The 13927-nt window shown below is 32.8% G+C and overlaps 1 protein-coding gene across 6 annotated transcripts in view; it reads left to right on the top strand.

Moving 5' to 3' along the window:
* Positions 1–631: 631 nt before the first annotated feature.
* Positions 632–13927, top strand: part of LOC110999385 (mitogen-activated protein kinase kinase kinase kinase 5) — a 31948-nt gene continuing 18652 nt past the window's right edge. For 4 of the 6 annotated variants that reach the window (XM_045629672.1, XM_045629671.1, XM_045629670.1 and 1 more), the window contains exons 1-3: positions 632–890; positions 13177–13380; positions 13787–13893. In XM_045629672.1, coding sequence (XP_045485628.1) covers positions 780–890; positions 13177–13380; positions 13787–13893 — 422 coding nt within the window. In that variant the 5' untranslated portion in view covers positions 632–779. The remainder of the gene's footprint in view (positions 891–13176; positions 13381–13786; positions 13894–13927) is intronic. The other 2 variants (XM_045629674.1, XM_045629673.1) reach the window with 1 other exon arrangement.

The following is a 13927-nucleotide window of genomic DNA, read 5'->3' as shown; positions in this document are numbered from 1 at the left end:
ATATACCTGTGGGAGAATTACTAATGTCCAGTTATAGGACGCGATATTATCTCGTCGTCGTCGTCCATCTTCTTTTAGGCCGCGAACGAGACTGCGAAGCTTCGCGAGTGTGGATAGACACATAAAAACGCGAAGTTCACGGCGTGAATCGCGCCCGCGATTCACGGCCGCGATTCGCGGGCGAGTGTAGAGCGCACATTAGAGATGAGAGAACTTTAGTGAAAAAAAAAATATTTTGGAGTTGTCATTTCATTATTTTTGTTTACCGTTAATGTCAGGTTTTAAGGAACACGGGACTGCCATAAAGTTACAACTATTACCATTAAAAAAAAGGAACAGGGGGTTTAGTTAATAGTGTATGTAGGAGGTCGACATATAAATCTGTTTCTCAACTTGCAACTGCACTTTTGTTAAGCCGCCTTGATTAAGCCCCCAGAGAGATTGTAACTTAGACTGTAGAACTTGTATTTATATGATGTGGTAAACAACGACGATCATAAAACTCAACACAGTCATATTTTCGTATTAAATAGTCTATGGTGTAAAAATAATCTATCATTTTAAACGTCATTTCAGTCTTGACATTAACATTTACACTTGAACAACTTAAATCTAAAAGTCAAAATCGTAATCAGACATACGATACGTCAGTAAGATGAGGAGGGTGATGTCAAGTTTGTGTTGAAAAATTATTAAATTGTCGACGTTTTTGTGAAACAATTATGTGAATAATGAGATGAAAGTGTAAATAAATGTTTTATTAGTGTTTTCTATTGATTATGGCGCATAGTGGTGGTGTTTTGAGTTCCGATATATCAAGGAGGAATCCACAAGATGAATACGAGTTGGTCCAAAGGATTGGTTCGGGAACCTATGGCGATGTCTACAAGGTAGGGGGCTTAAAACCTTTATTTTTTCTCTTCATCGCCGCGTTTTAAAAGCCTTACGATAGGAATGTGAGTGATTCACGACTTTCTTTTAAAAGTAACGGTGCTTATATCACTTTCTGCATACGTTATTAAATGACCAAATTTAAAGCTAAATCATTAGACGAAATTTGCAGGAATCACAATATTTTATAAATAACACGTAGTTATTGCGCTATATAATTATTGACTTTTTTGAACTGAACTACATTCACACACCTATATCTTATATTTACTTAATTCACATTTTAAGTGTAATTATTTAATGAGGCACTTCCATGCATTCATTTTTGCTAATAAACTTATATATTTTATTTTTAGTTTTGCACTAATGTGAAAATTTTTAAAATTCACACAAGTCACATCAATAAGGACTTATTTATGTTTAAAATTATATATATGGTTTAAAATAATATAAGTACTTAATAGTATAATATATTTAATAGAAATATCTTAAAAACCCTAAAAAACATTCTAATTTTTTTATCCAAATTGAGCATTTCAAATGAAGTACCTTTTTAGCACCTAAATGGCTTGATTAGATTCATCATTGTGTAGTACTAAATAAGCTTTTATGAACTTATAGAAACTAGTTTGTAAATAAAGGTTACCTATCTATTTTCCATATTTGATTATAAATTAGGTCATTTCCTCTTTTCAATTGTTAAATTTTAAGAATATTATTTCTATTAGTAGAAGTATTAAACAGTATAGTAAAATATAGTAAGTAACTTATAAGTATAAATGATATAAAATTTATAAAATATTATTAAAATTATGTAATTAGATAAGAACCTACATGCATAAAATCATCACATGATATGTTTTTTGTTGTGTTCTAAGTCTTATAAAGCATTCAATTAATATTATAGGAATTTTTGTTTCTGTGATGAAAAAAGTAAAAGAACAAAAAAAAATATAATAATTAGTTTGATATGATTTCAAAAGTGGGCTTCTTATGTCATTACATTATAAATAATATTATGCATTTATATACTACTGATAGGCTTATATCAATAATGGTTTTAAACTGAACAAGTACATACAGTTTCCAGTGCCAAGACTGCAGGGGAACAATTTAAAAGTTAGGTAGTTTGATCCTAATAAGATTTGTAATATTTTTAAATGTTACTCTGAATTAATGCACCCATTATTTCTAAAAGAGCTGTCATAGGAAAATAAATAATTTCAGCGAAATATTATCATCTAAGCAGTTTTACCTCATATCCAGTGGCTGTGTTCAGTAGACCATTAAGGCATGATTCATAATCATTGAGTCATGTTGTCTTCTATTTGTGTTTGTAATCACACTTTCAGTCTTGCACTAGATTTTTGGCTTATAATTTTTAATAACAACCAAATGAATAGGCTTCAAACTTATTTTTAAATATTACTTATTTAAGAAATATTCTAAATATAAAATATATTTACTTACTTATTTTTGGTTTAAAAGAGAGTGATTATTTTTTATGTGACTATATATATAAAAAAGGCATAATTTGATATTATTACACATATGTTACAAGACTGAAGGTTTTCTTACATAGAAAAAAGTCTTCCTTTTGGTTGTTGTAAGCTTATATTTAATATGTTGAACTTGTGAAAACTTGTTTTGACTATAATCACTCTTGCACGAAGTCTATAGATTATTATGTTGATTTTCCATAATACTGCTACTTTCACTACTAGTAATGGTTTATTATTCATAAATTCTCATCAAAGCTTTTTTTTCAAATAACAGCTATTGACACTTGTTACAAAGCAATTCTTGTTTTATTAAAAGACTAAGAATGCGTCATAATAATGTGTGATCAATCAATCGTGGTCTTGTCTCGTGGGAGAAATAATACAAGGAAGTTGATATTAACGCTTATTTCATGGTTTGTTGTATTGATTTTTGAACAACATTAATAACTTGAAATTTAATAGTGTTAAGTATTTATGCCACTTAAAAATCAATGCAAGATGTATGAGCTATTTCGTTTACGACTTGTATTGAAAAACAGTTACAATCCTGTGACCTGTCAAACCTCATCAAAATCAAATCAAATCAAATCAAAATCAGTAAGATTAAGGGCCTGTTTCACAATGTATGGATAAAGTGTCAAATAGCTATGCAACACATAAATTATTCGAAAGATAAAAGTTCCGAATAAGATACTAGGCATTTCATGACAAATAGCGCTATCTGACAGTCGTGAAACGCAAAAATACTGTTTATCCTACAAATAAGTAACAAATAGCTTATTTGGAACTTATCCGGATATTGTGAAACAGGCCCTAAGACTGATAAATGTTTTAAGATATAATATATGCGTATATGTGAAATACGTACTTAATAATGACTATTGAGTACATAATTATAAAAGGCTGGATATTTTTGACGAAAGTAACTACTACACTAGTAATCTAACAATTTTATTAACAAGTCTTAAGACTTGAATGATTCATATCAAACTGCAGTTGTAAGTCAACAATTAAGAAGGGTTATAAATCTTATCGATCAATTAAAATAGTTGTACGACCGGTGAGACACGCTGCTGCCGGTCATCGAACCTGCGTACCTTAACAACTGGACCTATGCGAGCACTTGTGTAGATATACATATAAAATAGGCACAGCATCTTTAAATAACTCTAGATAAATACCACTAAAATGGATTTAGCTACTGACGACTGAATATTGCAAAACAATTATTATAATTATAAAGAAAAGTATTATTGTAATATAATTAATAATTTAAGTTTTTGAAGTTGTACTTCTTTGGCCTTCTTGTAACAAGATAAATATCTTTAAAAAATATCTTTCGACTTTTGTAGAACAAAACGTCACCAACAATTGCTAAAACTTAAATGTTGACTATAGCGAACTTCAGGGTGTCGGTTTCTTGTGAAAAAAATCTCTCTTTATTTTCCCCTAACTTGCCAAAAGATGTATAACTAACACGTGTATATAAGTGCACACATGTTGTTTTCTATAAAATAACGATACCAAACACTAATAATAAATTAGGTAATGCTGTACCAATCTATAACTAAAGGATGAATAATATAAAATTCTGTATTTTTTATTGGTTATACTAAATCTTTTAAAACCTTGTTTAGGTACTAAATTAAGTTTAATATATCAATTATTGCACCTATCCTTTCAAACGTATCCTAATGCAAACACTTAATAACGTATAATGTGCGACGCGCTAATATCCATTGCACCGTGCGAGGCGGGCTTGGCATTAACAATTCTAACAATTAATTATAGTTATTAGTCAGTGTATTTCATCGAATTTACATGAAACCTTGACAAATAATATGTCTTATCTCAAAACGTTTTAAAATTGATCGTAAACATACATACATGCTGAGGACGCAGAGGACTAAATAAAGCTCTAAAATATTCTAAATTGTAAAGACATGTAGCCAAAATATTATTCTTTCAGAACATCCAGCTTAATTAGATTTTATTAAAATTATTATAAACTAGCGACCCGGCCCAGCTTGCGCGGGTGGAAATTTATTTGTTAAACATGTTTTTTTAAATATTGGTTTGTTTTTAATTTATAATTTAGTGATAATGTTGCATTCAAATGGTGAAACTTTTAAAATCGGTCTAGTACTTTTTGAGCCTTTTCGTTACAAACATACTTACATACAAATCTTTCCTCTTTATAATATTAGTATAGATCAATGATGATGGACATCATGTTTAGTTAAGCAACAAGTAACTCTATATTTAGTTTAGAACCACTTATAAGGAATTTTAATTAGTTATTCCAATTAAGATCGATAGAGTCGTACTTCTTGACTTAATATTGTGTTATATTCGTCCCACTGATAGGTTTTTGGCTATTAGTAGTGCATTGTGTATAAGATGAAGTCACCATTTATATACATATATAAAATATATCATAACACTATAGTTGTGTTATCATAATTTTCACATTGAGGCAGCATGCTGAATAAACATATGAAGAACTTTTGACGAAATAGCTCTGAATTTCTCGAACAAAAAATTGGGTAAATTTGTCACACCACGGCCTTAAAACAGCTCAAGTAATATTATATGTATATAGTATATATTATATGCATGATGTAAATGATCTTGTAAGTTCCCAGTGGGATCCTCATGTAATTCACAAAATTTCAACAATTCAAAGAACGATACAAGAAAGGTTAGGTAAGGTTAGGTAAAAGCCAAAAATGTGTACCTTTCATTCATTTTACAAATCACGATGTTTTAATTAATTTCTTTGGGTCTAAAGGGTCTTGGGTCCACATTGTTGCATGGTACACCATTGCAGCGTGATTAAAATATGTAGAGAAATATTTGGAGCTGTTTTAAGGTAGACGACAAATTTACCAAAACTTATTACCAAGTTGTAAATCGCGTTTAATAAATAACTTAACATTCTCACGTTAATAACATAAGCAGGCTTAAATTAAAATTGGCAGTTAATATTCTATAATTTTTTAACTTTACTTTTATTTTCGTTTTTCCTCGTTAGGGTTGGCTGAAAGAGATTGCTTGTTAGCAATAAAGCTACCTAATAATCTATGTTATTTTTTTTCGTTTGATGTAATAAAGTTTAAATGAATAAACAAGCTATCACAGTAATTTAAAATCTAAAATTACATTTTAACGCGGAGTTGAATAAAACATAATTATTAAACCTCTCAATAACATAAGTTCCTAAAAGTCGTATAGCGTAGAAGAGGAAATTAAAGTCATATTATAACGATATAAGACCTTGTATATAACGCAATGTATATAATAACACATGCGTAGCAGACGTGTCCCGCATGTCAAGTGTTTTGTTCTTATTGTTAAATTCCATTATTACGTCAATGTGTTTTTTATTGCAGGCTATAGTTTAATAGTTGTAATGATAACATAGTATATTGTTCATAGTCAAGGAGGATGATATATGACTAGTATTTTTTTTATCAACCGAACACATCGCCACAGAGTGCCATTGAAAAGCATAAAATGTGCCTGATTCAAGCCTGGTGCCACAGGAAAAATATGTTGGACGATGCTTTGTCATGTAGATAAAATTTAGGTCTAAAAATTGTTTGGATAATAGCGTAGGACAATCCGGTTTCCAGTGGTAATGACTCAAATGCGATGTCCAAGGTCGTGAAAGGTTGTTTTACACACTGACTCCGCTGGCTCTGCGATCCAAAGTGTCTTCGCCTCCGAAATGAACAACCAGCTCCCAGTCATGTACCGCCTCTCGCCAATTGCAGCAGCAATTCAGGCCTCCACTCACTCCTCCCCACACATAGCAACAGAGGTTGCCTAATATAATAAAAAGCTTGAATTGTTTCTCTAATTACTAATACTACCGTAATGAGTACGTACTACACAAAGTAATGGAAATAAATAATGGAGATAACTAACGTACACTAAGTATAATTATTAACGTTATATATAATATTATGTACGTGTGTATGTCACTGAGCATCTTTAAAACGGCTGGACCAATTAGAATGATTTTTTTTGTATGCGTTTGGATGGCGCCCTGAATGGTTTGGATTCACAAATCAGCTCGCTAGATGGCGCTGCATTCGGTATCTTAATTATTTTTCTATACAGCAAATAAACAGCTGGTATACATTATAGATTTTCTGTGCATGTGTTCGTAATTAAACTCCTAAACGGTTCAAAAACATTTGTGTGCTGTGGAGCCGATAATGATTTACATTATTAGATATTTTTTTGATTGTAAGACGTTTACAGGAGAACGTCTATCGGATCCATATACTAACACACAACATATATTAATATATGTTGCCTGGCCTCAGTCCGCCGAATAAGTCCACAAGTTTCACCAATATGGTTAAGGTATTTATCCCATATATGAAAATAGAAGTTCGTTCAAATCTTATGTTATAAATCTTCCTGTATAACTAAACTACTAAATATTCTTCTCTAGATGAATATAAACATTGAAGGCTTTATCTAGACAAGTATTCTTCAAGCCAGTGATCCCCAAAGTTGATGATAGATGATAGACTTGCGAATTACATAATAACTTGGTAAATGTTTAAAAATATCGAAAAATATGCTAATTAAATAGTAAGGTTGGGTTATGTTTGAGTTTTTTAATGATAGTGAGACATTACAAAACTTAAAGGCAACGCCCTTGAAAGCCTTCTGGAAATACTACTTACTTTTAATATATTTTATAAAGTAGATAAAACTTTCATTCATCAAAAAGGTTTTTTCTAAAAGTTTATGAACCTGTGTACGTTAGTAGATAGTATAGTCTGCCCTCGCAATATTCAGATTAAGAGTCATCGAGTCTGTTGACGCAGCGCAGTCTGTAGGGTGTAATGCCACTTCAGACGGCCGGCGGGTGCGCTGCGATTAATGTTAATGATGTACTACGATATGCTTAAAATTTTCTAAAAAGTAACTTTAAAAACTTAAATCGTGTTACTGATTTTAACAATGAAAACAGCGAACGTTTAGATGAATGTTAAATACTTTTTACTACAGTTTTTTATATATGACACAACTATTAAATGTGTATGATAATTTATTATCTCTATGAACATTAATGTCGCTTATTCTACTTCTTGAACTGCCTTTTTTCTAAATAATCTATCTATTTTTTAACAGTATTAATGGCGAAGGTCTCTGTAGAAGACACCAACAGCTGCTGAACGGTCTACTTAAAAGATAAGAGTAATCTGATATGGGTATTAAGGAAGCTATAAACATATGTTCATTAGTTTTAAGATTTTTTATTTATAACAAGAAATTACTTTCCCCCAGAGCACTGAGATGGTAAAACAAAAGACTGTGATTAGTTTACAGCTAGTCTTAACGCATCGTGATGTATGTCAGATTTTGTCCTTGTCCCTTTATTGTATATCCTTGTATGTTTTCATTTTTAACTTAAAACTATTTTTAGTTGTTTAAGGTAGAATTTTGTTTGGCATGTGTGCTAAAGTAATTAGACTAGTTAATATCTCCTTCGCAAAGTTCATTAATTACTGTAGGTCGTGCTTGTCTTGAGCCTAACCGGTATCGGTACCTGCCTCCACGCTCTATCCTCAGCTTGTGTCAGTGCTTTAGGGAGATCCATATAACTGTCTTTGTTTGGTCAGACCCTGAATTTTCCTGCCATCACTCCTCCCTACCACTACCAACTTATCGAGACTTTTTGGTTATGTTTACTTTAATTGTCATGTATTTCAGAAAAGATAGCTTGTAACAACTGTATATATTATATAAGATGTGGTTAACTTTGATAAATAAATATGTAAGTCCGTCCTTCCTCACCTTTTATGCATGTGTATCGTAACATAAGAACAGTTATCGATTCGTACGCGTTGACAACGCCGTACATACGTCGCGACGCTTTGACGCGACCGGTGGAGGGTGTCAATAGAATTCAATAAAATATGGGTGGGTGGAGAAATATGTCTGGGGTTTTAATTAAAATTTCACAAGCGGTTTTGTTAGACACTAATTTTATAGTGTACTAGCTGCCTGACCTGACTTTACACGTAAATTTTAAGTATTTCATAGTAGTTTACACAGATAATTTAGCATTTTTTATTTATAGGCTTACGAGCCTACGGGTTATTAAGGGTAGCCCATGGAGACCCATTCTACGTGGGTGCGTTGCCGGCCTTTGGAAGAGGAGTATACTCTTTTAATAAAGGGAGGTCGTATCTCCCAGGGAAGACCCCCCACTGGGAGTCATTGACATTATTCATGATATTCACGATATTTTTTCTACATTTTTTAAAATTTCATATAGAAAATAGTACAATATAACTAACTACTACTAAAGGGTTGTTGCCTTGCGTAACAATTGGCATTGTGTTAATCCCCCTGCAGACTTGGCTGACTCAGCGAGTTCAACGCCTCGCATTTACTTATTAAATAATATTTTATTAACTGTTTGTAATTGCGTCTCATTCACGATAAAGATTAAACTTATGGGCAAGGCTATTCTGAATGTCAAAATCTAATAAGTTTTTGATGTATGGAAGTCAGTTCTGGAATTTTGAGTTTAAAAAGCCAACGTGATACGAGATTTCATTTATTTTTAGTTTATTTTTTAAAATTTACAGCTTCGACGTGGGTCTCCTCTTGGTCCAATCGTAGCGTTCTCCTTTCGTTCTCTCGAATCCTTTCTTCTATCGTGCCTTCTCTATATTCTTATGTATGCGTATGTATGCGTGTTTAAATTTTGTTTTCATTTTAATATTTTGTATACCTTTGTACTTCTTTCCATACTGTTTTGACAAAACAATATTTTTGCTAATAACTTTGAAATCCAGTCATGTAAGGGATTTAATTACTCTATCCACTGAGCCTAAAGTACTTTAAATTAACCTAATTTGTTTGTATTAAATGCCGTCTGCTTAAGCAAATAACACGTGCAAACAAATCTAGACCCAATTTTAATAGAACAAAGTCTATTGTAGCTCGTATTTACTGTGGCGTGTGTAATGAGTTAGTGTATATAGGTTAAGTGAAATTCGTGCGAGCAATTATGTAATTTTGATAAAAAATTTAAGTATGCTTCTAATTGCTACTAAATTATGATTTTTAAAAAATTAAATATTACATCTTTTGTGTAGTTTATTTTTTCATAATCTAGGAGATCTAAACAAGTCATCATAAAGAAGAACTTCACCGTCAATTCCAGTGTCCTAGGTCGCAAATTTTCTTTACATATATGCAGTTGATTGATTGTCGTTATTTATCTTATATGGGATATTTTTTGTACGTATTAAAAAAAATATAGGTACATAGAAGTCTTCAGGACAGCGATTAAAGTCAGCAACCGCAGCTCATAGACACCCATTTTAGTGCGTGCCTTGTTGGCTTTTCAGAGATGTGTAGAAACTCTTTAAAGTAGAAATTTTCTAGTAAGAAGAAACGTGTCACGACCTACTTCTATATAGATAGATAGAAACCTCAGGTTGGTGTCTGTTTCATGAATCACTACGGAAGAAGTAATCAGCATTTTTTGTCTCATTTTGAGAATTTTCGATCTCACTATGTTTTTCTTCAGACTGAAAGTGGTAATTGTGCATAATAAATCCTTCATCATACACCAGCACAGCACAATTCAAACGATTAAATCCACTACCTTTATATCCTAGATATGTACCTTATTCGAATAAAGGACAAAAGATATGGTTGCTATATGAAAAAGCCTCTGTAATGAAACTCGAATTGTAAAAATGTAGGACACTTTGAAAGTCAACACGCTCTTTGTTCCAACATTCAGTTGAAATACTAGACGGGATTATAGAATAAATTTAATTGGAATTTTGGCTTAAAAGCTTGTCAAATTACTTTTTTATTTGTCTAAAAAAACAGTTGGGCATTATTCAATGCGGTTTTAAATAGCTACAACCTTTGGTCTGGGCCTCAAATTTCCATATGTTTGTTTCCCTTCGGTGCCTGACACACTCCGTTTTTGCGCAGGCAGTGTTTCCCAGCTCATATACCATGCCCCACTTTTGCCTTTCTAATACGACGATCAGTCACTCTCTGAGCGTAATCACTTGGATGTGGGGTCTCTCTGCATCTTCTACCGCATTTACCATGGAGAGTGTTCAGAGGATTTGTTCGGACTAATACTTGCTGAGTTTCATCATCGGACGTCAAGGCAGAATACAAAACACCATCCGTATCACCTTGACGTTCCACAACTGGGCCTTTCCTTTTAAGGCATTTTCATCCATGCACAGTACTACATAGTGTAGGGTCCTTCAAGAAAAGAGCGTACGAATTCTTAAAAGGTTTGCCCTAAAAGCCCTCTATTGCGAGTGTCTGCGGTGACCTCCTGCCCAATTGGCATCCTGAAATATTTAAAAAAATGGTCAAAACAACTCTGCCAATATTATCTCATTCGTGACATTTTATCTACTTTCGCTTATCGCGTGCATCGTGACCAAGGCTTATCTAAATCCACGTAGAAGGTATTATATTCTGTCCAAGGACAATAGGGTTGTCAGTATGACCTTGATTCAGAGTCGGCGTTCGTAGAAGTTTAATTGAACTAGACATCGAGTTTTAAATTGCCACCACGCCTTGTAAAAATCTTGAATGACGATGAATATGTAATCTTTAGTTTACAACAAAACAAAACAAAAATATCTTTATTCATATAGGTAAACATATATACTTATGAACGTCAAAAAAATTAAATTAATTGTGAATTTACATTTACTGCCAGTTCAAATACAAGGGCGTAGAACGGAAGAGAAGAACTGGCAATAAACTGTCCGCTACTCTTTTTAATCGCCAAGTTTTTTTAGACAACTTTTGTAAGGAGCTGCAACCATTTCACCATATTCCATATGACATCTTGAATAATAAAGAATAATGAAATAAATTAAAAACAAAAATTTGTCCTCTATATCGAGTCTAAGGCAAGCCGGTTTCCTGAAAATATTTTTCTTCACCGTTGGAGGCTGGAGCGCATGGTAAATGCGCACAAAGACAAAAAGCACAGCCGGGTATCGAACCTACGACCTCAGGGATGAGAGTCACACGCTGAACCCTACTAGGCCAACACAGGTCTAATGAATTCTCAATTGTTAGTACAAGTATAGAAAATCCAAAAGCAAATACAGCTACAGACAGACAGATATTTCTAATAAATATCTTGCCCTATTATAAAAGGACCTCGGACTAGTGCTAAACGGGCTATTTCTACTTAATTTGCGATATTTGTTTTAAAATAAGTGTTGTTTGATGATTTGCTTTTTTTTGTATAAAATGCTTATTTATTTAAAAGAGTACCGACAGCTTTTTACGCCGGCTTTTTTCTCATCCTCTGCCTTCTTTGCCGATGAGTAGGGATGCCCATTCAAATTTAATCACGTGGAATAAGTGATACCTGTATCTTATATTCCAAAATAAACATATTTTATTTTTATAAATTGTGTGTTTAACACTATCGTAATCTTAAAACAATAATCTTTGAAGAGGAGTCGTAACTAGTAACTACTCGTATAAAGTAAATTGGTGCATATGTGGGTCACTGACCTCGCTCAATTAGATTTGCGAATCCGACTCACCGTTATATGACAGTGACACATAAGTACTTATTTATAATCCACATATAGTATATATTAAAGCAAATAAATTATATATTATTTATAATACATATAAATGTATTAATACAGACTATTAATGCGTTTACTGCACAAGACGTTATGCGTCAGAATTTCCATCTAAAGTTCTAATATGTAACAAATAAACGAATCGCTCAGTCGGCCTCAATAGCTCCTTCCCTTTTCTTCGACAAAACTATGATAGAGAGAGATATACATCTTCGTGACGTTCCGTATTCCGTAAAAAAAACCTCATGCGCCTGAAGAAGTTTCACTTCAAAATTAAAATTCCGAAAACTCAAGGAAATTTGCTTTCAAAGTGTGAGGGGAGAAACTATGGATTTCCAGACCCAGCTCGTTTATCAGAATGCTCAATCAGAATATCGGTGAGTTATGGCCAAAACCCGTTCTTCTGAATGGGACAAATGGGATGATGGGAAGCCTTAGAAGTTTGGGGCAATCTACGTGATTTTTAAATCTTATAAATAAATGTTTGATATCTTCAGTTATAAGTCTTTAATTATATTTGTTTCACTGGGATACGAATCGACTGTCAATTAATCTATGTTCATAACATCACGTATCCATCGACCGTGTAACGCGAACGTAGCGTAGCGTAGCGGAGCGCAATTTGGTCACAGGTTGGAGCGACGATCGAGCGTGTATAATGAGTGATTGTGACCTAGATTTTTACCAATTTGTTCTATTTTCAGTTATATCTAGGGACTACCGTTAAGTTATTTAATGCATTGATTAATTTTATGTAATATATTCAGCACACTATATATAATAATTAGATAAAATTTTTTTTAGAAAAACTTTTATAGCTCAAACTAGTAAGTCGAGTCTCAGCAGTCACCTGCTTGTTTATAAATAATGCTATATCGTCTCTTTCTCATTTTTTGTTTAGATGATTTGATAATGATGATATGATACATAGGGATAGAACTAGTCTTACTCAACTATAGTAGAGTAAGACAAACTCTTTTCTTATGAATAAGAGGAAGGTTTTATAAAAATGACATTTAATAATAATAAATTTTGTTGAAACCGATTAATGATAGGCTTCTAATAAGGTGATTACTCTATTTCAGAAGCCTGTAAAGTATATTTTAGTTTTTTGGTGATAAATATTTAATACGAAATTGTGATTTCAGGCCAAACGCCTCAATGGCAACGGTGAACTTGCTGCCATCAAGGTGATCAAGCTGGAGCCGGGTGACGACTTCGCCATCATCCAGCAAGAGATACTGATGATGAAGGACTGTCGTCACCCGAACATCGTAGCGTATTATGGCTCCTATTTGCGCAGAGATAAGCTCTGGATCTCTATGGAGTATTGTGGTGGAGGAAGTTTGCAGGTGGGTAGTTAATAATGATTTGTAGCTGATCAAATAAGAGCTGGTTGAAAAGGGCTTAAGAGAAAACACTAAGGCTATACAGAAAGTCAAAACAGATTACATATTTATGTTTATTTAAACAATGTATATGAAACATAAAAAAAATTGAGTACTACATAAAAAGACAACTATAGAAAACTGTAATTTACCCATTTGAACAACAAATGATACAATATTTCCAATTACTACCTAAACAAAATCACAGTCTTCCCGCCTCTTCAAGTACAACCTCACATCTTTTTTTGTGAGGTGTAAAATATCAATATCTAGATAGTTGGTGTCATAGTTCGATCAAACTTATTTATTTCAGACTTTCCGCCAAGTAAACATTCCTATACAAGGTTAAATCTTTATAAATTATTTTCAGGATATCTACCACGTAACTGGGCCGCTGACTGAAATTCAAATCGCATACATGTGCCGGGAGACGCTAACCGGCCTCTCCTATCTGCATAGCATGGGCAAGATGCATAGGTAATTGCTTCGTGCTTGCATAATTAAATTTAAA

Source organism: Pieris rapae, chromosome 9, assembly GCF_905147795.1.
Source record: "Pieris rapae chromosome 9, ilPieRapa1.1, whole genome shotgun sequence".
NCBI classification, from domain to species: domain Eukaryota; kingdom Metazoa; phylum Arthropoda; class Insecta; order Lepidoptera; family Pieridae; genus Pieris; species Pieris rapae.
The sequence above is the reverse complement of the archived record's forward strand: the minus strand, read 5'-3'. Positions and strand labels throughout refer to the sequence as shown.